Genomic DNA, 24,934 nt, shown 5'->3' with positions numbered 1-24,934 from the left:
TTTGCACCTTTGCATCTAAATTGTTGTTTTTTATTTCAGAACAAGAAACTTCAACAACAAACTGATACACTCTCTGAACATTGTAATTGCCCCAGGGTTTTTAATTTCTAGGAAATGGTATTCACAACCTTATCTGACCTACTTGATATTAAAGTGCCGCATTGTCCAAAGCTGCTCTTGTTGAATGAAACCCCCTTTAAAGATGACATTATCACAAATGCTAAATGTGAAACAACCATTGGCGCCTTGGACTCCACCAGGTCAGAGTCCCTGTTTTAACATTGTAACGCAAATCATATACAAATACAACCAAACAGTTTATCTTCGCATGTCAACCACTTGTGATGTAATCCTTCATTTAGTTGCTGGGGAGCATGGGGTTTTAAAGCTGATTTGTTTGTGTATGTTGTTTTTTCAAAATGTAAATGTTGATCAAACAAACAAATCAAACTAGCTGCTAATTTGCGCCTGAATATGAACAAATAAAACACAGCTAACCTGGAGCACAGAATACTGATGTCCAGCAGTGAAGCTTTCAAGTATGGACTGTATTTGACAGGTGCTTGAAGGCAACACTGGTCTCAGACAGGCCAGAATTGCCGAAAGGCCCTGAAGTGTTCACTGCACAACACATAGTACAGTAAGATTCAAACCGATATAGAGGATTTATGTTGAGATAACAACATTATAAGCCACCAGGTGAGAAACATTACGTTGTAAAAACGTTGTCACTTGCTCTAATAATTGAGTATTGAAGCCCAAACTGAGTTTCAGGTATCTTTTAAACAATTGTAGCACCAGCTTGTTTCGATCCCTCTTGCATTCCTCATATGATATTTTAAAGTGGCCCAAGAAAGTAATTTTGTTAGAGATAGTGCACATCTGAGGCTGTGTGTTGCCCCCTAGTGTTGAAACACAGCCATCACAGGAGGATCCATGACAGCAGAGGGACGGTTTTTCATTTCAAAGAATGACTTTAAACTGTGACAAATACGCAGTACGCAGGCTATACTGTCCCGCAGCTGCTGCCTCTCTGTTGGACTCCGGTACTGCACATTACTCACGAGACGTTTAAAAAAAAGAGTGGGGGGCGAACGAACTAACTACCCCACCAGCGCCACAGCGCGTGCCGGATGAGAATGTCAGGCGTGCCACATTTGGCCCGCGGGCCGCCAGTTGATGGTCACTGTAGGGTAAATCCTCACTGTTGGTGATTGTATTCTTTTCAAATGAAATATTATATAACATATTTCCTCATGTGGGCATGGTTATTTCTTGCCAAAATACTTAAATGAAAGGTTGGAAATCATTTGTTCGATGTTACAATTGTTTTTTCCCTTTATTCCAACAGAAGTCAGTGTTCTTGTAGTGAATCCCCTAAAAGTGTAGTTCAAGTGCCGGAAGTTGGCACTAAACACAGACTTTTATGCTCAACTCATTTAGATATTTCGAGATATTTATTGTTTCGAGAAATTATCCGTTACGCATGTTTTTCTCTTGTTAAAATGAACAATGAAAGAAACATTTTCAAATAAGGTATCTTTCTGGTCTTTTCTGTCAGGGATCATAACCAGCCAAGACATTGTTTGTAAGTGAATGACAATACCAGAAAGATATCATATTTGTTTTAATTTGATACCTATTTATAGACATTTACTTATCTGCCCTTCATATCAGACATCAAGCATTCTAAAATACAAACACATAAGTCTCTTTGTGGATTTAGTAAAATTTAATTTATCTACAATTATCCCTCCATTCAGACCGATAGACTCTTTATTCATTTCAATGTGGCTCATAAACTGATAAGTTACACAATATAATACAGAAGCTGGATGCCAGTACTGGACAAAAAGTTGCAAAAATATCTCCTTTTTTTTTGTCTTGAAGCGTTTTCTGTCAGTGTTTTGCAGCATATTGTAGAGCGGGTTGGTTCTGTCGTCAAAGGGAAATGAACATAATGAAATATAGTAAACTGATGGGAGTGAAGATAAATTCAGCGAGCAGCACAGTGCCACGCTGCAGCTGAGCAGCACAGAGCCACGCTGCAGCTGAGCCTAACTGTATGTCAATGATAAAATGAGAATAATATTTAACCTCTTTATTTTACCTCTTTGCTACATTTTAAATCCTTCACTCTGAATTTTACTCATGACGTGTATTAATAATTACTTAGCGTCTATTTTCTTGTGATTACAAACTATATGAAAATACATTACAATAAACACAAGACTGGTAAAATCCATCACAAACTGACAGTAAAAGTAGCAGAGATGAATGCACTGACATCTCTTTGCTGTCACTGAAAACTGAACCAGTGGAAAAAATAACTAACATGTGACAGGAAGTAAAAGAAAGATGAAGATAGCATGGCAGCCGGAGGGGAGGAACTGCTTCAATATATTAGTCCTATTCTTCAGTTTCTCAGCTGTGTTTCTGCACAGTTCTTTTTTCTGCCTGTTGACAGACAAATATTCCCATCTCTCTTTTTTCTTTTTCTTTCAGTGTTTTCCCTCTAGTCTTCATCATCGTCTTCTTCATCGTCGTCTGTTTGGTCCCTGGCGTCTAGATCGTCTTCATCGTCCACCTGTGAGGACAGAGTCACAGTCTAACTATAGCAAACACTCACGTCACAGCTGAGAGGACAACACAGTCACAAAATGAATCTATTGATTTGTGTTCACCAACACGATTTTCGCATTTTTTTCATGTCACACAGAACGATTTTAAAAGCAATGTAAATAATAACAAATTAGAAGGAAAAACCGATAAAAAAAAATACAGATTTCAGTATTCTGACACAGAACGATTTTAGAAGCAATGTATTTATATTGGTAGTATGTTTCCTGCCTGCACCAAATAATAACAAATTAGAAGAAAAGAAAAATATATATACAGATTTCAGTATTCTGAGGCTCTGAGCCCCATCTCTTTTCCTCGCGGACGGCAAAAAAACTCCGACATTATACAATTTTAAATAAAAGGGATAGGCTTAGGGTAAGATATTGAGTAAGAAAAATGTTTTTATGAACCACACAGCTTCCGGTCTTCCAAGATCCGACCGGACAAAAAGACCTGGTGCAGGCACGAAACATACTAATAGAAATACATTGCTTTTAAAATCGTTCTGTGTGACAAGAAAAAAAATGCAAAAATCGTGTTGGTGAACACGAATCAATAGATTAAATTCATTTTGTGACTATAACACGAAATGCCGTGAGACTGGGTTGGAGAGGAAGACACAGAGCCTTGAAGGTGTATATCGAAGGTGTACATCAAGGGTGTACACACATACAAATATACGAAGGGCTGGGCCGCTCACTAGAGGTGAGGTATATTGCCTCATAAGTTCAGTTATAAGTTGGAAAAATCAATCCAATGTAGGTAAATTAACTTCAAAATGCTATAAGAAAAAAATAGCCTCCATCCCAGCTCTCCATGGGGTTTCATTTATTTAGTTGGCAGCTCATTCCGTAAAACAGAAGCTTCAGATTGCTGATAAGAAGCGGAAATATGAAGGGTATATTTCAAGCTTTCTATGTACATTTGTCATTGGGCTTTTTTCTATCAACTTAGATTTGTTAAAACATGTTTTCAACTTGAATTTATTTGAAAATTGGGATTATTAAACACATGAATACTGTGTAATATATTTGAACATATATATTTAAGAAGTAGAATATAAGACAAGCAGAAGTTTATTATACTTCAGTCATTATACTTTTTGAATTTGCTGAGTGCCGATTAAAACTGGTCCGGGGGCCAAAACGTAGTTTGGACACCCCTGGTGTAAAGCTCTCCTCTGCTACTCAAACATTAACACCTCAGAACACTGGGTAAGTTGGGAGCGGACGATAAAGATTATAAATATATATAAAATAAATGAGTAAATATAGAGGACGTTGGGTAGATTTAGTCGTTGCATTATTAAACATGAATATTTCCGAGAAGTCATGCTGAGACCTTTGCAACGCTTTTTAACTTTTAACTTTTTAACTAAAGAAGTGGCGACAACATCTATTTAAATCAGCTGGCCGTGCTAATGGAGCTCAGTGCAAGTTCAACCAGGAAGACCTTCTTTACTATTTCCATGTTACTACTCTCTCCTCTCAATAAGTGATCGGGGGCGTCACTCCCCAGCTTAACCAATCACTTCGCTCTATTCTCACAAGCCTATCACAGCGCTCCGCTAAACCTTTTAAATCTGCTCTCCCCTCTGACAGCTGTCATTCTAGGTGACTCGATGCAACCCTCCTCCACCCCTCTTCACCTCCTGTCCCTCTGAATCCAGGGTCAAGCTAAGCCACTCCCCTTCAGACCGACCCCAGCTATCTATTCACCACCACCAGTGTCTAGACCCCAGATGGTTTCATCTGATCGGTTCTCCCCTCCCGAATGATACTCCTGCACAACGGGGCCTAATCACCAAAACTCCATTACATTCATGTGTATTCCTGGCAATAAATATGTATTCTTACATCAAAACCGTCTCTCCTGATTGAACATAAGTTATAATCATTTGGACGAGATCGTGGATGTAAAATGAGGGTAACAAGGGCTAAAAGTGTAACTAGTGGGTCATTTTCATTCAATTTACTGGTGTCCAATGTCCAGTCTAAATGTCAGCAGTAAAAATCAAACATGTCGATTCATTAAGGATCAAACAATCAACGTTACCTGGAGAAAGTTGAAGTTTCAGGCTTAGTGTGATTACTTGTCACTAGTATACGTCAGGTTATTTCTATTTGTTTCATATTATTTATCTCAGATATATTACTTGCTTGAGTAGGAAACCTTCATCCTGATCAGGTTTAGATGAATGACTCTCCACAGGAGTAAAGCCTTGTAGCACTTACAGTATAAGACGGTGAGTTTAAACTGTTGATAATTGTAGATAAATATAATTCTGATGTGTACCGGTTCTCCCAGGGCTTTGAGCTTCTGCTTGAGGCTGTGGATCTTCTGGTCCTGGTCGGCCAGCAGCATCAGAAGGTCGTCCTGCTCCTTCTTCGACTCCTGCACCTCCGTCTGCAGCTGGGCCTTCTCCGTCTGCAAGATGGCCGCCGTGCTGGTGGCTGCGGCCAGCTGCTGATCCAGATCCACCCGGCTCTTTGACAAACTCTTCGACTCCTCCTGGAACCAGAGAGGAAGAAGAGGAAGAAGAGGGGAAAGGTGTAGATGATGAGAGAATAATCCATAAATACAAACAATGGGAACCTGACTCTGGAGAAAAAGCTTATACTTTGGGAAAGATGAGAGCCTGACATTTATTGTTTATTATTGACATTTTGGTTTTAGCTGACTGGTTTTCTATTTTTTTTATTTGTCTGTTTGTCTGTTCTGTGGCCTCAGATTTGGAGGTGCTGATCATCAGCAGGAAACCGATGGACTGTCCACTCCAAGTAGGGAATGAGTCCTTACCCCAAGTGAAGGAGTTCAAGTATCTCGGGGTCTTGTTCTCGAGTGAGGGAACAATGGAGCGTGAGATGGGCCGGAGAATCGGAGCAGCGGGAGCGGTACTGCAGTCGCTTTACCGCACCGTTGTGACGAAAAGGGAGCTGAGCCGGAAGGCAAAGCTCTCTGTCTACCGGGCCATTTTCGTTCCTACCCTCACCTATGGTCATGAAGGATGGGTCATGCCCGAAAGAACGAGATCGCGGATACAAGCGGCCGAGATGGGTTTTCTCCGCAGGGTGGCTGGTGTCTCCCTTAGAGATAAGGTGAGAAGTTCAGTCATCCGGGAGGGACTCGGAGTTGAACCGCTCCTCCTTCACGTTGAAAGGAGCCCCGTTGAGGTGGTTCGGGCACCTAGTTAGGATGCCACCTGGGCGCCTCCCTATGGAGGTGTTCCAGGCACGTCCAGCATGGGAAGAGACCAAGGGGTAGACCCAGGACCAGGCGGAGGGATTATATCTCTTCGCTGGCCTGGGAGCGCCTTGGGATCCCCCAGTCAGAGCTGGTTAATGTCGCCAGGGAAAAGGAAGTTTGGGGCTCTCTGCTGGAACTGCTACCCCCGCGACCCGACCACGGATAAGCGGGAGAAGATGGATGGATGTTTGTCTTCTGTCTGTGTGGGATCTTTCTGCCCAGTATTTACATTGTTACTCTACCTGTTTTCTATAAAGTGAAGATTTGTTTACCTACTTTTGATACATGCTCTGATAGAGTAACTGTATGCTGTTGAAAAAACCCAATAAACAACGTTTTTAAAAGGCGAGAGCCAACCGGTGTAGTAATATTAGAAGTCAATTGGTCGAGTGATGTTTCACAGTCATGCTCAGATATTACCAAACAGTTTTCCTACACACCTTGAGTCTCTCTGTCTCGCTCGTCTGAGCTGCCAGTCTGCTCTCCACTTCCGCCATCTTGGCAGCGTCTAACGAGCCGTCACTGCTGGAGACCGCCTCCGAGGACTGAGAGGAACCAGTTCATTCATTTACTATCAGTCAATAATGATGTGATATTTTTGGTATTTAATGTGATTTTTGCGTGATATTTACCATAGCTTCGGCTTTTCGGAGCAGCTCTTGCTTCTCCGTCTTCATCTGGTCGATTTCTGTCGCCTGGGAATGGACCCGACTCCTCAGAGCATCAAGCTCCTGCAACACAGAGAGTCAAAGACTTTAAAATGCATTTAACATTTAACTCAAAGAATGGTTGAGAAACAAACAGACGTGCAATCACCGCTAAATGCACTTTAACACAGGGGTAGCTCCTCTTGCACTTTATATGTCGTAGCTGCTATATTGTATTACCATGTCATAAATACTTGTGTATACTGCTTCTGCACTTTTTGCATATCATGTATTTTGTTTTTGCTCTGTTTGTAAAATGTAAACTTCTTAAATGTTTTATGTGAGGCACTGCACATGACTGAGCTCAAAGCTAAATCTGGCACTGTTACGCTTGAGACATTTGAATGTTTTAAGTGTTCATTACTGTGCATTGTGCCTGCCAAATAAACGATTAAATAAATAAACATGTAGATGGATTAACTGAAATGATAACAAAATGATTAAGCTCAAGGGGTAAGTCTGGTGGTATTCAACGATCATAGAGGGAAGTAATCCAAAAGCATTTCAATGAGAGGAAGTATGCGAAGGTATACTAAGGTTTTCATATTTCATGGGAGTTGAAGATAAAATCAGAAATGAATAATAATGCCAGCCTCATCCTTCACACATTATTATTGAAAAAGGTCAGTTTATGTTTCTAAAAGGGGAAACGGTGTATCAGTGATGAATCTCACCTTGAGCATTTCTGTGTTGTCTGATGCTGCCGAACCTTCTGCTGTCTCTGATTTCTACAGTCAGAGAAAACAGAGAGGACACAGGAAACATTAGTGATAGGGATGCCCCGATCGATATTCACTCTCTGCCGATCGATATTCACTCTCTGCCGATCGATATTCACTCTCTGCCGATCGATCGGTGCTCGGGCCGATCGTGAGAGCCGATCACATGACGTAAAATGATGACGTAAAATACATGACACTTTTCTCTGTGTGCGGCAAAACAAGCTCGCCAAAATGGCTTCACCGGTCTGGCAGTATTTTAAGGTGTCCGGAAAAGACAGTAAAATAGCGGTGTGCATCGTGTGTGAAGCAGAAATCCTGCAGCTCCACCCGCTGTGACGGACCGGTGAGCGGAGCAACACACACACACACTAAGAGTTAGACCTAACACACTTAGCTATTTTATATACCTCTGGAACTAAAACTAGTTATAAATATATTTATTCTTCACTGTCGGGTCACTCATTACTGGATCAGTGAGCTCCATGAGACGATACTGACGGGCTGTCAGGAGAGAGAGAGAGGGGGAGAGAGAGCGCTTCTGCTCATTTCTCCCAAAGTTAATGTAAACTTGTATAATGAACTTCATTTGAATGTAATAAGTTGTTGTTTGTGGAAGCGCCAGTGAATGAGCCCCGTTAACTGAGTTTTAAACATCACTTTAAATGGAAGATCCCCATAGGCCCCGCCCACTCGATCGGATCGGCTGATTCTGGCCCCAAAATTGGCGATCGGAGCATCCCTAATTAATGATGCACTTTTTTTCTGTGAGATGATTAAAGTAAAACCCCAATTGTAGAATAACAATCAAAACAGTTTAAGCCTTTAAGAAAATAAAATGTATTTCATCTGCTGATTATTTTCTTATACCTGGTCGATATGAAATATGAAAAAATCATTATGGGAGTTTCCGAGGAATGGAAGACTAAAGCTGCCATTATTATTATTATTATTATTATTATAAAGAAATAAGGGTCCCAAAAAAAACATCAATAATTAAATAAATGTGCAGTTTAATATAACTTTTATGTGACACCAGCAAGACACATCCCCTTATTAACATATGGATAAAGAAATAACATTATAGCATATTTAATACTGCATTTTAAATTAAGCTGCACATGAATTTGATTATAGAGGCTTTTACTTCTTCTATTTAGAAATACATTTTTAAGTCAAGACATTTTTGTATTAATGTATTATAATGACAGCTTTGTTCCAGAGCCAAAAGGTGACACATAACATGTTCGAGTGTTTTAATGCAAGCAAATCCTCACTAAGAAGGCAGTACTTGGAAATGTTTCACTTGTTGGCTTTGAAAGTATCTTTGATGATACATAGATAACTAAATAAATACGTATTACTCTCTGTGCATGGACAAATACAGCTCTAATACATTCAGGGTTCCCCGTGGAAAGGGTTTCTCACCAAATATGGTTAGAAGTTTTGTCATAAGAATGTTTATGTTGTTTTAAGGAGTTTTGGTTAGCCTGAAATCTGTAGTTCTTTTATTGTAATGTTGTCAGGCTGTTACCACGACAGTGAAGGTGTGGTTTGAAGTCATCTGTTATTCTAAGTCTGTTTATGTGTTATGCCCGGAGGAAACAAGACACCGTTTGTGTAATAAAGTCAATTGTATTTGTGATGATTTGTAATGCAGTTGGTCTGACAATAAATCAGATTCTGGTGTTTGAACGTGATCACTGTCGCTGTTTGGGAAACGTTCCCCAGCGAGTCACACAGTGGTGTCTGGAGGAGTGTGTGTTCATACGCCTCCACTTACAGCTTAGACAAACACACACACTGTGCGTAGACATTACTAACCAGGGTGTTGATGAGAGCGTCTTTGTCACTGAGCTGTGTCTGCAGGAGTGTGTGCTGCTGCCGGAGCTTCTCCAGATCCTCTCTGAGCTGCGAGAGCTCCTCCGTCTGCAGCCCGTTCACCTGAGAGTCGGCCTGGCTGTTCGCCTGAGACTGGCTGTCCTTACCTGGAGGTGAAACACACAGTTCAAACACACACACACACACACAATAATATAGCCGGATCGGTACTGGATTCTTCAGGTAGATACAGATTTCTATACTCATATTATTTCTCCATATATCAGCCTTGAGTCCTGTCAGAATATTTATGTTTTATCTTATCGTAATAATAATAATAATTTTACGGTACAACAGCATTTTTCTGTTGTGTTTATACCCTGTTTTGAGTTTTGTTTACATAAGTACATCACCAATGAGTAGGCCAAAAAGATGCCAGAATAAACAGCATGTTTTATCCAACCATTTTCAAACGTGGTGATTGTACAGAAAATTGCACTTTTTTGGTAACATAGGCAGAGATTCCTATTTATTTATTCACCGTTTTGGTTTAGGGGTTTTATTTTAGAAATGATTATTTGTTAAGGATATGTAATAGTTAATTATAGTTCAAAGTTATTACTCCTTTAGAGGTTGTAGTACTAAACCAAAATATTATTCTTTCCCTTTCAGACCTCTGTGATTGTACATGTTATAGTTGTTGAGTAAATATGTTGTAAAACTATCTTGAGACGTCGCTGCATATCCCTGGTGCATCGTATCTCAGCAATGAAGCTGTAAAATGTTATCATCAACATGGACGGTGGCCAAAAAAATTGAAACAAGAACTGGGTTGTTAAAAAATAAATAAATAAATCACACGGAAATGTAATTGAATACTTTTTTCTATTGCAGAAAATTCCTCCTCTTTGCAGACATGGAGCACTTTTACCCAGCGGACAGAAACACCCGTTACCTGTCAACCAATGAGATGAACCCACCTAGTTTGAGCTTGATGATGTTGTACTGGTCTTTGTGCTGCTGGATCTGGGACAGCTGCTGCGTGACCGTCGTCTGCATCTGTTCGCTCTGAGACGTCATGGTCGCTACCTGCTCCTTCAGCTCCTGGATCTGAGCATCCTGAGGGTCACACAGTCACAATCAAACCGTCAATGGCACGAACATCAAATATAAGTAACATCATATACACCGCAATAAAACCCAGGCATGCTCAAAAAGTGTAATGTCAAGTCAAAGTCAACTTTATTGTCAATCTTCCAGTTTGTGTGACAGACAGACAGAGATTGAAATACCGTTTCCCACAATCCCGAATACAAAAACAAATAGAAATAAAAATATGTGTGCAAATATGTATATACCTATAGATACGCACTCAAAGACACATTTATACATATGCAGACCAGGGTTTCCAATAGCCAGTAATTTTTAGCTGATAAAATTGATAAAAAAACCAGTAAATTCAAAACCTGCCGGTCAAATTGTCCGGTGATAATTAGGGATGCTCCGATCGATTGGCTGCCGGTCATTATCGGCCGATATTCACTCTTAATAGTTTGATCGGTTCTCTCGATAATGGCCGATCAGCAGAGCTGGATCTGATCGATATGGACATAAACGCGAGTGAAATATAACCGGACGAGCGAGAGAGAGATCAGATCTGACGGAGACACACAGCTCTGCATGATCACCTGAAGACCCGCCCACCGTTTAGCGAGCTGCATGAGATGCTGACCGGCTGGATGGATAGAGAGAGAGAGAGAGAGAGAGAGAGAGAGAGAGAGAGAGAGAGAGAGAGAGAGAGAGAGAGAGAGAGAGAGAGGCTCTGTTTCTCCCGTGTTATTATCCAAAGTTAATGTAAACTTTTGAATAATGTACTTTATCTACTACAAGTAGTTTGTTTGAATGTAAATAAAATTAACTGAGTTTTAAACATCAGCATATCCGGTCATAGTCCAGTAATTACCTGCCAACGAAAATTCTTATTATTATTATTATTATTATTATTATTATTGAAACATGACCGGTAAGTTTCAAATTTGTCTGGTAAAATAAATTATTTCCGGACATTTGACCGGCAAGACAAAATCCTAGCGGAAACCCTGATGCAGACATTAAGACCTAAATAAAAGCACAACAATCAATATATACCAAAAATAACAGTCACTTCAATATCTTTGTTTACCTGTTCTCGGATCAGGTCCTTGTACTGCATTACAATATTATCATGTTGTTCTAAAGTCTTCTTCACATCCTCCTCCTTCTTCTCATCCTCGCTGGATTTGTGAACTGCTTTTGTGATCACACCTGTTTAGAGTAGCGGGTAAAAAGCAAAGTTAAACTCTGCCATGACAGATGAACTATTGCTGGCTGTGTGGACGAGGCTCCGACTGACCCTCCAGCTCTTTGACCAGCTTGGTGAACTCGTGGTCGAACAGCATCTGCTCCGGAGACAGGAACACGGGCTGAGGCTTCTGGGCCGCCCGCGAGTACAGCTCGTGTTTGGTGATGAAGCCGAGCTTCTCCACAAAGTTCTCCTTTCCAATCCGCTTCTCGATGAGCTGCTTCAGCTTGTCTCTGAGGAGGACAGAGACAACATGGCAGGGCTTAAAGAGGATACAGCTTGTTTTAACAGATTCAAAATATCTAAACTTTGTATAACTTTGGCATCGGTGCGTAGGAACATTCTAGAACAACCTGATTACTTATCCATATAATATTTGTCTAAGTGCTTAACTATAATAGTTTGTGCACATTCAAGAGTCTCATACTGTACTTTTATATAAAGAACATGATATCATGATATTTTATTCTCAATGAGAAATTCAGCCAAAAATATCCACGATATGGAACTGCAAGAGAACTAAGGTTTTGGAGTATACTGCAGATCATGCAACTGTGCTTAGGGGAGCAGTCTAAAGTGTGCGTGAGGACACCACTTACTTGGTGTAGTTTTCCAGCGAGTTGTCGTTGTAAAAGATGCAGATGCCGAGCAGCAGCGCACACAGACCCTGGACCAGCCGCTCATCCTCCCCCAGGTTCTCTGAGATCTGAGCGGTCAGCTGCAGAGCCAGAGTCAAGGGTCCACACAGGCTCACACACAACACAATACTATTTAATGCATAGCCTTCAATCCGAATAAGAAGATTAAACTGAATTCCTCCAAAGTTATTATTTCAAAATGAGAGTCAATCTGAAATCAATTCAGATTCATATTAAGGAACAGTTTATGAACTACTTTTTAAAGACAACGATGACTAAATCTTAGAACGGCAACCTCAATTGGAATTGTTTAAAGTAAATTAAAGACCTATCTTTTTTATTGTTTTTACATATTTTAAATCATGTTCCTCATTTGTCATTGTGATGTTTGGGCTGCGTCAAGCATGAAAGGTGCTATGTAAATAAAGTGTATTAATATTATATGTATTATTAAATACAGACATGTATTGTAATGAAATGTGTCGATAGGCTTGCATTTAGTTTGAAGGATACAAAAGGAACGTTCTCCTGGTTGTGTAGAAAGTGAGTGACAGCGATGGGACAGTTGTTGATCCAGGTGCACAGCAGCATGAGGAGGCCCACCCGGGTCTGCACCTTACTGCCCTGTGGAGGAAAAACAACAGTAACAATAAAATAAATGTGGTAATAAATGTTCTTCTTGAGTGACAGTAACACTACTGATAAGTCAAAATATGTTATTTTCTGGAGACATGAAAACACTTAGAGTTAAGGCAAAGAGGAAACAGAATGCACGTACTTTAAAGCAAATCATCAGATTTACCACTAATATTTTAATAACTATAATTCTACTTAAAGCAAGTCATAATTTGCAGCAGGAATCTTACAAAACTATTGACCGTATATTAAATTCAGGAAAACTGATAAAACTGATAAAATTGCAACAAAGGTTGTGATTATGAGTTGATGGTAAAATAAACAAGCATTCATTTAGTTAGTTAGCACACTTCTAGTTAGCACACTTCTCAATAAGTCAAATCTCTGGGAAACAGATTAATATTCAACAAAAGAAGGAAATGGTTAGGGAAACCCATTCATTTCCTAAATGGAAGCACTTCAATCACATCAACCGTTAGTAGTTCTTAAAGTTATCACAAAAAAAACACTAGGACACAAAACACATACTGATACCAAAAGTACACGAGTAATTTGTGGTTGCCCATTTGAATTGTGTGCGACTGATGCCTGGCAATACAAGTAATACAACATTGTTACCGTGTCTCCAACTATCAGCACATGCAAAGCAAAACCCACTGAAAGTGCTTTTACGAACACAAAAGGAAGTGTAATAATAGAAAAGTGATAGACAGGTTTCAGATCTGCCACAGACCGCAACCTGGAGTCCCTTTGGTTGTTTAGAAAAGTCAGCTTTTATACAGAAAGATAATGCAGAATAATGTGGAAAAGTAAAATAAAAGGGATGAATTTAATGGAGTTGGCTTAAAAATGATGAAATTCCATCCACAATGCAGACTGCCCAGCCAGAGATGATCTGTCACTTCTACACTGGAGGAGAGGCTGCAAACAAGCTGGTGCATCAACACTTAATGCACATCATGCTTTCAGAAGAGCAGATGTCTTTCTTAGAGTTTAATAAGATCTGAGCAATGAAGGAGGGGAGAAAAACTTATCAGCATTAGAAACTATAAAAACGTACAAAATCACCTTTTCAGATTTAATCTCCAAATGTGATGCAATGCAAAGATGAAGAGGAAAACAAATAGACGGGAACAAGACCACAAACATTTACTCAAACACTTTTTCAAAAAACAAAGTACACACCGTGCTTCTGTAAGTGTTTGCGCGGTGGATTGTGTTAAAAACAACCGCTACTAACTAATTGAAACTGAAGTCAAAGACTCAAGTGAGAGAAATAAAGACACATCCACTGTTTGCAGGACTTATATAAGTACCGGATGTCCGTGCTCCTCCCCCCTGTAACCAATCTGATGCTTTGCAGTCATTATGACAAATAGCATAGAGCTTAATCTCGGGGTCAGCTCCTTCCTCCATGCACGTCTCCTGATGCCACACTAATCTAATACTGCACTCAGACTCCTCCCCCACTAGGAAGTGTAATTTCATCCTTTGTGGGTTTGCAAAGACCCTTTTTGTCATTTGTCGTCTGGCATGAACTCCAACCCTACATCAATCAATCAATGTTTATTTATATAGCCCAATATCACAAATGTTACATTTGTCTCAGTGGACTTCACAGTTTGTACAGAATATCAGTATGACAATACGACACCCTCTGTCCTTAGACCCTCACATCGTACAAGGAAAAACTTCCAAAGAAACACCACAGTGTAAGGGGAAAATGGGAGAAACCTCAGGGAGAGCAACAGAGGAGGGATCCCTCTCCCAGGACGGACAGACGTGCAATAGATGCCGTGTGTAAATCGAAGAGATAATACATTTACAACATGGGTACATGAAGCCTTGGTGCTTGCTTCTCGTTATCTTTTATGACTGAACATGACAAAGTAAGTAAGGTGGAAGTCGAGGGGGGCTGAGTTTTGATCCTTCACTACAGACATAACTAGCGTAAACAGGAAGAGAAGAAGAATTGGCTGCTCCAAGGGAGGAATGAAGAGAGTAATGCAAACTGAGAAACTCCCAGGAAAACCATGAGGGCTGAGTAAATTGAGTTGAATAACTTCCACCTTCATCTTGTAGCCATTAATATATGTTTAACCACCTGAATCCACAGGGGATATTTAACTAATCATTATAACTATAACTTTGTATGGCACCTGCAATTGCAAGCAGGTACATATAAGAAAAGGAACCAGACAAACAAGAGAGGAGATCTCTCACTGGGACAGGAAAAGGCCCCAAAACTGCAGCAGCTAACTTCCTGAACACACAGATAAGGGTTTTACAAACACCTCAAATGTGTTAGGATGACAAACCCACAAAAAAAAACGAGCTGCTTGGCTGTCCATGTGTGTACTTCCCCACTAGTGCACACAGTGAGAGCAACTAGTGTGCCACCCTGATGAGGAAGAGCGGGGTCAAAGCCAGAGGTTAGGGGTGAAAGAGGGGTAGTAGAGAGTTAAAGGGAAGCAAGATCCCCAAACATGTGGGCAACAAGACCACTACTACAGATGCCAGGCCAAAATAACCAGCTTAGATGCCGCCCAAACACTCACAAAACACACACACAAACACACAAGCATTACTTACCCGCCGGGCGATCTTATCTCCCTGCAAAACCACATAACGTTACACCGTTCTTTTCACCGTTGTTGACACTTCAGTATTAACCATAGACTGTAACCCTAATTTGCCCCAGAATCCTTCCTATCCAGACACACAGGTAACCTCTTCTTCGTACCTGCAGCTAAGTGTTCTCTTCCTACCTGTGAGAGGATGTTGGTGCATTGCTGCAGCAGGGAGACGGGGGGCTTCCCCAGGCTGGTGGCCAGCTGGACCCTCAGCAGCTGCTCCTTCTGGGTGAGGTTGTCCTGCAGGGCGTGGGCCAGGGCCACGGAGGCACACCAGTTGGAGAGAGAGTCCGCTGAGAACAGGCCTCCGCACAGCAGCTGGCCCGCGGAGATGGAATTGGCTGACGGAGAAATGTGAGCCAGTCAGTAACGGATTATTTTGTACATACTTCAAATAATATTACCATTATTCAGTCATATTTAGATGTGTTCATGTGCATTGTGTAAATTATAGTGTACGACGACAACAACTGTTCAACATTATTCAATTATATAACCTTAAAGAAATATAAATGTCCTCAAAAGTTAAAGAACCACATATTTGTCTGTAAAGCCGGTGTGTCCTTGGGCAAGACACTTCACCTGAACTTGCTCCTGTGGGTATTGTCCACAGTTTCTGACCATTGCATGTATGTCATATGTGTAATGTGTGTATATGTAAAGCGCTTTGAGTCATTGTAAAAGCGCTATAATAAATGTAAGGAATTATTATTATTATTATTTGTAACTTTCCCACCAATAGAGTGCTACAGTGACGCGTCCTAAAACCCGGAAGTAAACTCCTTCCGGTGTCTTCGACAAAAACCAATGCAATTTCTCCATAGGATTTTGGAAAATAGCTTGAAATAAGGTCTGTGGTTGGCACACATTGAAGAGACGGATCACGTTTTGTTCAGCCGGATAATATCCACATGTCTACCCTACTTTCCACAGACCTTATTTCGAGCTATTTTCCAAAATCCTATGGAGAAATTGCATTGGTTTTTGTCGAAGGAACCGGAAGTGGTAAAATGATAACTTACTTCCGGGTTTTCGGACGCGTCACTGTGGCACTCTATAAAGCTAATTCATTACAATTAAGTATTTTATTTGTAATATTATAATTATTATTTTTTAAAGCCTATTTCTATGAGTGAAGTGCTTCAATTTAATAGTATCGTAGCATCTTTTGTTCAAATGTTTTTTGTTATTGTATATAAACAGCCTGTCAGTGTTTTAGTGTTTAAGTGTTGAATCCAAAGCATAACTACTAAAACAAAAAGGCGGCTTTAAGACTTTGCACTCTTGAAAGATATAAAACAACTGAAGTACGGTTGGTACGAGGGAAATGATCAATGTCTTGTCAGGAGAAATTGAAAATGAACTTCTAAATTCTCAACTCCGTGTGACTTACCATCAATGGTGGAGGGCAGCAGCGTAGCCACGATCTCTCCCTGTCCCTTCTGGTTCTTGTACAGGAAACACTGGAAACAGTAGAGGACGGCGCAGCGAAGCACAAACGGTTGTCTCTCATTCACCATGGACATGAGCAGCACCACGATGGCTGGTCTATGGACGGAGGAAGTTCAAGTTGGATTAGTTAACTATCAGATGGAAAGTGGGGGTTTTAGGTCTCAGGATGTTTCGTACCTGGGTGGGTTTGAAGGAGCGTTGACGGATGCAAAGTAATCCTGGTTGACCTGTGACCCCCGGATGACCTCTGACACAGTGTTGATGGTCTGAAAAAAAGCAGTTGGATCAATATGGAGGACTAAACCAGCCTTTAGAACATATAAAAAAAATCAAAACAACTCAATACATAATTAGAGAATCTAAAATCAATAAATGTGCAGGTCAATTTTAAAAGTGTTAAGCACTAGTTTTTATTAGAAAATAAATTAGTACAAAAATAAGACATTTCTCAAATCAGTTTATTTAATTATGATTATTTTGGTGGGTATTTTGTTTGCTTTTAAATGTACCTGAATCTTTATTTCATAATTTAAGCTTTATTTATGCATTTCCTTTATTTATTAATGTATAAATATAAGCAAAATGTTGTATGTCTCAAAAGGGGCCAATCCTTCCGAGTAAACAACCGTTTCTTCTGGGTGTACTGGGTATTGCTTTCTACCTCAGTGAGGATGTCGGCAGGCACCCCGGTGGCCATGAGGATGGTGCACAGCTGCTGCAGCAGGCCGCACTGGTACATGGACTTCTGACAGCTGGCTGAAGCTCCAGGGGAGTTCACCGGAGACACCATGACTCGCACCAACTGGGAACAGAACATTGTGCAAGGTTATAGCAAACAAAATGCCATTGTTCTGCTCGCTTCATTTGTGAAATGATGGAAGAAACACGTCAACCTGACTGCTCTGCGTTACCTGCAGCATGAGGTGGAGGTTGGTGACCTTCTGTGCAGACCAGCCAGAGTTATCATCCCCGACCTCGAACCAGGGCTTCATCCTCTGGATGTACGAGCCCTCCTTGAAGAAGTTCTGGTTGGAGCTGTTGTTCTTCAGCAGGTTGAGCAGCAGCAGCAAGCAGTCCTCCACCACGATACCTGCAGGCAGAGAAGGATGTGCATCAGGACATCACTCACAAGAAAAATAATATTCATACGGTTTCATGTCAAGAAACTGGATCGTCATATTTCAAAATAATTGTACCTCCATCGCTGCTGCCCTCTTCTGTGATGATGTCTAGAAGACGCTCAAATGCGCTTTCAAATGCCACGATTTTCTGAATAGCAGCATTGCTTTTGGTCAGCTGTTGAAGCAACAGCAGGCCCTGTGGGAATGAAATACCAGTTGTAAAAATAGTTTGGAATTACACAGTTAGAGTTCAGACACACTGTATAAGGTTCAGGAAATATCAGGATGTACAGTTTAAAACCTGAGTTTATCATCATAGAAATGCACACTTTTGTTACAATGTATGTATGCAAGTGGTCAAGGAAGTGTTTTGCTGGTTTGTATTGTAATTTGTATTACACATGAAGAAGTTAAAGGTGGGGTAGGTAAGTTTGAGAAACCGGCTCGAGGTACACTTTTTGTTATATTCCATGGAATGCTCTTAACATCCTGATAGCAATGAATATCTGAAGTGCTTTGACAAAAAATCCATTAAAAAACATCATCTGTGGAAGCCGTGGCGCTGTAAAAAGCACGATGGCCTACCTGCCTGTCAGCCTTCCATCTGTGCACAAACTTATCTCGTGCCCTCATTGGTCATGTGCGCGTTCGTGTGTGTTGGAGGAGGGGCTCTGTGAGGAAGTGGCAGATTTTTTCCGGCTGTGTATTTTCAAGTTCTAGCGCACTCGAGCCGGTTTCTCCAGAATTACATACCCCACCTTTAATTATTTGTATACTAGTCATTTATTATATACTTTGGTATTTTTATAGGCTTCAAAGTCCGAATGAGATGGCTGCGTTCTTGCACACAGAGCCAAACTAAGTCTAAACATGGCAGCAGTTTCACAGGTTTCCATAAACGTTTTATAACTAAATGTCAGCTTAAACTGAAATACTTACATCATTACGGATCACTTCTCTAGAGTCTGCCAATAAGTCCATCAATCTGGAAACACCTGCGAAGGAATGAATCAAAAGGGTTGATTAAATACTGGTTGATCTAAAACACAAAACATTTAAAAAAAAAACTGTCTGACAATCTGACTATCTTTTGTTGTGAGTTGCCAACTGTTCCAGAGACAACAGGTGCTCTCAGCAAAAGGATAGAGATAAGTTGATATAAAACTGAGGGTGAGTAAACCCCTGATAACTCGAAACAGGTCACATGTGCAGAGGAGACACTCACCCATGGGGCTGACCAGAATAATCCCCTGGACCTGGACCCCCTGGTTCTTCAGGAGAGCAGTCAACAGCTTCACCCCGGGCCAGCGAACGTGAAAGTCAAACTCCTAAGAAATAAAACACATCAATGCATAAATGTGTCAGGCTGCGTTGAGACAAATATAAAACCAAAGACTCTCGCCACTTGAGTAGAAAGTGCTCAGTACCTCCAGCAGACTGAGAATCAGAGTGATGTGTTCGGGGTCCTGAATGAACTGCTCTGTGAACTGAGCCCCGAGGTCATCAGACTGCTTCTGCATGGCCTCATCTGTGAAGGAGAATGAAATATAACATTTGCTCCAATAAGCACTACAGCAGCAGTGCAGTGAGGGGACCAGCTGGTTTGTTCATAACCATGAGCCCGAGTTAGAAAGCTTTATCAGATCTTCTCATATTACAAGGAATAAGTAAAGCCATTTGAGAAATGTGCAAATGCTCAGGGTGATAGTTGTGAACACGCCTTTAGGGAAACAAAGATGGGGGATAAGGGACAGCTGGTGGGAGGGTGAACAGGGGGAGCTCAGTAGGGTTACTATGTACACACAGGAATTTAACATTTAACGTGGGATGACAGAGAGCTTTTTTAGTGTAACAACATGGTGAGAAACCCCACTGCACTCAGATTAATTGCATACCCACCTAGTCATCTGGACATACCTTGTTCTTTCTCTAAGATTTCTGCTTCCATCCAAAAACAATGTTGTGACATTTAAAATGTATATTAGAAGTTGCAGTCATCAATATGTTTATATTTCCAATGGATCAAATAAAGGGCTGTTTTCAGAAGATGTACATTCTTCCTTTTCCTGGAGATATAAATGTATTCAGAGTGCTGCGAGACTGCCCCGTTAATACAGGTACACGCCTCCCTTTGTGGCTTCGAGCATTATGGGAAGATGGATTACACAAGTCAGATTTTACATATAGTATAATGCTAATAATAGCAGTGTAGACTATCCTTTATGCACTGCGCAAGAATACTGGATTAAAACATATTTAATAGGTATGGATAAACAATTTGAATAAAAGCTAGGCAGCATTGAATGTTAATTTTGTATTTGAATCAACATTGTGACAGAGCGATGGACTTCTCGGTACAGCGCTAGAAACAAAGGGGCAACCAGATATGACACGTAAACAGACAGAGGTGTGGGGAAGTGATTAGTGAAGCACTCATGTTACCACCCAAAACACCTTCCACTCACTTTTCCAGTTTCAACCCATTTTAGTGCAGTTAGTTAGATAGCAGCTTAATTACTACATTTGCAAAAGCTTGTTTTCAGTACTGACCAGGCATGGAAACATTCTTATGCTTCCCTGAGGCAGGGATAGGGGTTACTGCGTCTGAGAGTGCGGGGGGGAAGAGGAAGTTTAAAGCCTCACCCAAAAGCCAGCATTTATTTCAACCAACCTGAAGAATCAGCTGACTGATTCTTGTGAAGATATAGCATGACAACAATCAAAAATACAGCCTTGAATTTCATCCGCTAATAAAACTCTGTGTACTGCAGCAGGTGTAAACAATACGTGCTCTTTTCCCAACCACAGAAACAATGAATGATTGAAGTGCTGCTGCTGGTGGTTAGGGGTGGGGGGGTGGTCATGCACAGTTTAAAATATGTTTACCTTCTGATTCATCTGTAGGGTTAAACAAGGAAGAGAAAAGAGAGAATCTTTACACAAAGCACTCATCATCAGTGAACAGAGGAGGGGAATGCAAATTAACTTGTGTCCAGTTGAAATGAACTGAACTTATTTACACATGCAAAAATAATGGCTCCGTCACCGGTTACTGTCGTCACACAATTAGGAAGAATTATCTTCAATGGTGATCAACTTAAGGTGAAATTAATCATTTCTAATAAGTGAGGAAGGGTTAAATACCTTGCTCTTCCTCCTCATCATTGCAGATGAGGTTGTAGAGTGTGTCCAAAGCATAGCCAAGGATTTCAGAGTCAGACCTGTTCCATTTACAGGAAAGATCGGAGAATAAACAAAACACAAGTCGCATTATTAACCCTTATCAGAACAAGGTGCCTATAGAAAAATAGAAATATTTGTATCATACCGGTCAGTTTGCAGAATGTTAATCAAGTGTTCCATCGCCTGTGTGCCAACTTCCATGCGATATTTCTAGAAAGGATCAAATGGAAGGCAAGGCCATTCTTAAGGTGATTTACAACAACAAGGCAAGTAAAAGCTATATATCAAATATTTTAAAAAAGCATAAAGACAGATTAAATACAAATTTGAGAGAACGAAATAGGACAAAAGTTCACTGTACAAACAGAAAAGGTTATTAAAAACAACTGTTTCATGGGAGGTCATTTGCAGTAGCAGATAAGAAATGGTTTTGGACTGAAACTAAATCTTAGTGCTTTCGAATTACCAGTAGTATTTGAATAATACTAAATCATGAACTTAGTACTGTATTTCTTGTAAAATACAGGAAGTCAACACATCTATGTCTGTGTTTTTGATCAGCACTGATACCACTGAGCGATTATGTGAAACCCTGTGCCTCCTAAACCCCTTATTCATGCCTGAAAAACACATTACTCATGGTTGATGTGGCACACAGTAACACAACTGTCCATGAACAGAACTGAAAGGCAGCTTTGAGAGGATTCAGCAGAGTTTGACAAATCATCCATGACTGAAGAGAATATATTTACAAATATCATAATTAATTTACATGCCATTTTCTCCTTTGATGACAGCTACTGCTGCAATTTAAAAAAAAGTAAGTATGCCAAACACCTTGTGAGAAGCATCCACAATGTGGCTTAACCAAAAGCATATCATATTCTCAGCCAGTATATGTTATCAATCCAGATGAAAAAGGATGCATTCAAATGTTACAGCCCTGCAATAAAGCCAATCTTTTAGAAGGTAACAATGGTGTGTTTTAAATTAATTTTTTTAATACAGAGGTGTTTCTTATATATTTTTCTCCGAAATTATTTCATTGCCAGAAAGACAAAGAATGTAAAACACTCAGTAAAACCCAACACAATTCAGCTTCTACCTGCATAAACGTCAAATGTATTGCATTGTTGCATTGGACTGAATTACTCTGTGCACAGTGTACTAGATTAACTGTGTCTGGTTTTACCTTAGAGAGGGACTTGAGGGCCCGGACAGCATCTCTGCGGTCTTCTAGTAGCGTCGAGGAGGCTACCCGGTCACACAACTTCTGGATCTGTAGAGAAAGAAATCATTGATTATTTGTGCAGGACTCATATACGGCCTAAAAGATATTTTTATGTGACTTAAAATAGGGATGATGGGTTGTATTTTGCACATCAACGGACATGATGTTTTCCTTTACTTCAGAAGCATGTGGTACAAGGTATCATGAAAAATGTGGTTGTTATTTTTGTTCTCGGGAGTCATAAAATGAAAATAAATGCATTCCTCTAATATTTGTAAATTATTGGATAAGAAAATGTGTCATTTCTTTTACATGGTCCCAACTACCATACTTTTCAACCAATAACAAATGCCATACTGTTAGGGTCTTAGGAGACAAACCAGTTGGAAAACATTAGTCTAAATAACAGATTTACTTAATTGTAAAACGGCTGCAATACTCCATCATTTATTTTAAGGCATTGGAAATAGATTATCCTAAAATGCTGAACAACACAAGCACCTTGAGGAGTCACCTTGGACCTTTTTATAGGCTTACCAATTATGTGAGAAGTTTGTAATCAGATCGATTGATAGTGAAAGCTAAATTCATTGATGAGCATAGCAAGAGGGACAGTGGTACTAAATGCCTTGCATCCCATATGTTCCCAGGGTGATGAATTCCCACGCTTAATCTAATTTTAAAAAAGACACATTACCGGGATCTTTCAAAGGGTTTTAGGATCTCATCAATGGATGTTTCTCTAGGTCAAATGTTAAAATCGCCCACCAACAGATACAGCCTGATGATGACATGCTAATTGAAACCTACGCCCTCAAATTTGGCATGATCTGTATCTTTATTTGTTGTAGACATTGATATCTACAAAGTGGCTGCACGGGTTGTGATGATTGAAATGCATTTTAAAATCCCATATTCCTTCATTCGTTTGCAATTTGAAGTGCAACAAAAAGCCCTTACCGATCACTACAAATGCTGGTTTATATCAAGAACAGGACACTGGGAACCTAGAGATGATTACAATATCATTTAAATTGGATGTTAACATAGTTAGCTCGTGTATTCTTGGATGTGATTTGAAGATAAAGATATAGTAAACAGCCGATACACCTTATAGTCATTAGTGTCCATTCATTACAGCTACACGTAGAGAAAACAGAAGACATGTCAGACAGCCTGCTGCTAACTGACAGGTATGCTACGTTAGCTTATTAGCTTTATAACTAGCTCGTTGTTCTGATTTAGGAAGGCCTCCGTCTCTTAACATATAATTATTGGTGTTATATGTAGGTATATAAATGCACCCTGCGTGTATAAACATGAGTTTAAATGCTGACGTGTGTGGAGTCAGTACGTCTGGAACCCTGTGGTGGTAATGTTAGCTAGCCTCAGTTAGCTCCAGTTAGCTCCAGTTATCCAGGGTGTTTCCTACCGTCTCGGCTCCGGAGGGCTGCGGCCCGGCGGCCTGTCCCCCCATCACTCCTCTGAAGAAGTTCATCTCTCGGTGCCGTATTCAAAGCGTCTCTCCTTCCGATAAATCCCCCAGACTCCCCCTTCAGCTGTCCGTGTAAAAACGACGTGAATAGAAAGTGAAAAAGGTACACAATGATGTTTTTCTACGGTGTACGATCGACCCCGGAACACAAGTGTGAGGCACTGCGCATGCGCGAAGACGTGGCGATACGTGGCTGATCAGCAGAGTTCACTTATTTAAAGGGAAAGATAACAAACATTGAGTGTATGGAGAACTAAATATGTCATTATAACTGGTAAAAGACTAAATACAAATAATGAATAAAGACAGAAATGTAGGTATAAAAGTATAATTTTCGGATTCACCCCTATATGTAGGAGAAGTGAACTATATACATAAAATACAATAAGCTAAGGGATGGGCAAAGGGCGGCCCGCGGGCCGCATGCGGCCCCCCCCCACCTCCTCTTTTTGCGGCCCAAACAACTTAATTAATAAAAAATGTTTTACTTGTAGTACTGATACCGTCCACTAGACTCCTAGTTACGTCGCGAGCTGCGGAGATGATTTCAAATACCGCGAAATAATCTGTGACGCATTTGTGTGTATTGTGTTTGTTTCCCAGAGAAACCCTCACAAGAAACACCGGCTGTTGTTATGCCTGCTGTGACGTTAAATTGCCTCTTGTAATTATGCCTTTACAAGCTTAAAAGTTGTTTTTATCATCTGAATTTGGCGAAACAAGTTTAATATTCTAAAAACCAAGACTTTGTTTATTTGAAATCAGATGAAAACAAACTGTCACGGACCCTGCCGTGTTATCTATGATTACTACGCTTTTCATTCATAATTTCAGCGGGAGGGAGGGGGAGTGGTGCTGACAGGTGTCTGTGTTGACATTCCCCTTATTGTGGAATAAGGGGAATGCAGAGACAGGCTACAAGTGTTTTAGGTTCAAGTTAGACAACTAATGTCTGGGTTAGTGTTCATCACTTCATGTGTATGTCATCTAATGGTTAATCTCAATACACACACATTTTCCGTGCTTTCCAATAGTTTACAATAGTTTTATTCCACTGTTTAATAACCTGTTCAATACAAACATGCCACT

General features: G+C 40.3%; 1 protein-coding gene across 6 annotated transcripts; it reads right to left on the bottom strand.

The window, feature by feature from the left end:
• Positions 1-1,713: 1,713 nt before the first annotated feature.
• Positions 1,714-24,014, bottom strand: uso1 (USO1 vesicle transport factor). 6 transcript variants are annotated; one of them, XM_034086674.1, is made up of 27 exons: positions 23,783-24,014; positions 22,312-22,398; positions 21,265-21,329; positions 21,081-21,157; positions 20,823-20,834; positions 20,487-20,540; positions 19,364-19,464; positions 19,162-19,264; positions 18,876-18,931; positions 18,012-18,132; positions 17,727-17,905; positions 17,477-17,617; positions 16,993-17,081; positions 16,757-16,911; positions 15,499-15,704; positions 15,323-15,343; positions 12,608-12,718; positions 12,056-12,174; positions 11,508-11,689; positions 11,298-11,419; positions 10,096-10,234; positions 9,119-9,282; positions 7,250-7,303; positions 6,501-6,599; positions 6,309-6,413; positions 4,918-5,133; positions 1,714-2,587 (listed from the first exon to the last, which is right to left on the bottom strand). In XM_034086674.1, exons 1-27 carry the CDS (start codon positions 23,846-23,848, stop codon positions 2,516-2,518), a joined length of 2,916 nt encoding a protein of 971 aa, XP_033942565.1. In that variant the 5' UTR covers positions 23,849-24,014; the 3' UTR covers positions 1,714-2,515. The 6 variants fall into 6 exon arrangements, with proteins under 6 accessions (XP_033942565.1, XP_033942550.1, XP_071059648.1 ...); XM_034086659.1 differs by lacking the exon at positions 20,823-20,834 and adding an exon at positions 19,854-19,874; XM_071203547.1 differs by lacking the exons at positions 15,323-15,343; positions 20,823-20,834 and adding an exon at positions 19,854-19,874.
• Between the last annotated feature and the right edge of the window lie 920 nt (positions 24,015-24,934).

This window comes from Pseudochaenichthys georgianus, chromosome 1, assembly GCF_902827115.2.
Source record: "Pseudochaenichthys georgianus chromosome 1, fPseGeo1.2, whole genome shotgun sequence".
Taxonomy (NCBI): domain Eukaryota; kingdom Metazoa; phylum Chordata; class Actinopteri; order Perciformes; family Channichthyidae; genus Pseudochaenichthys; species Pseudochaenichthys georgianus.
Note: the sequence above shows the minus strand (reverse complement) of the source record. Positions and strands in the feature narration are given on the sequence as shown.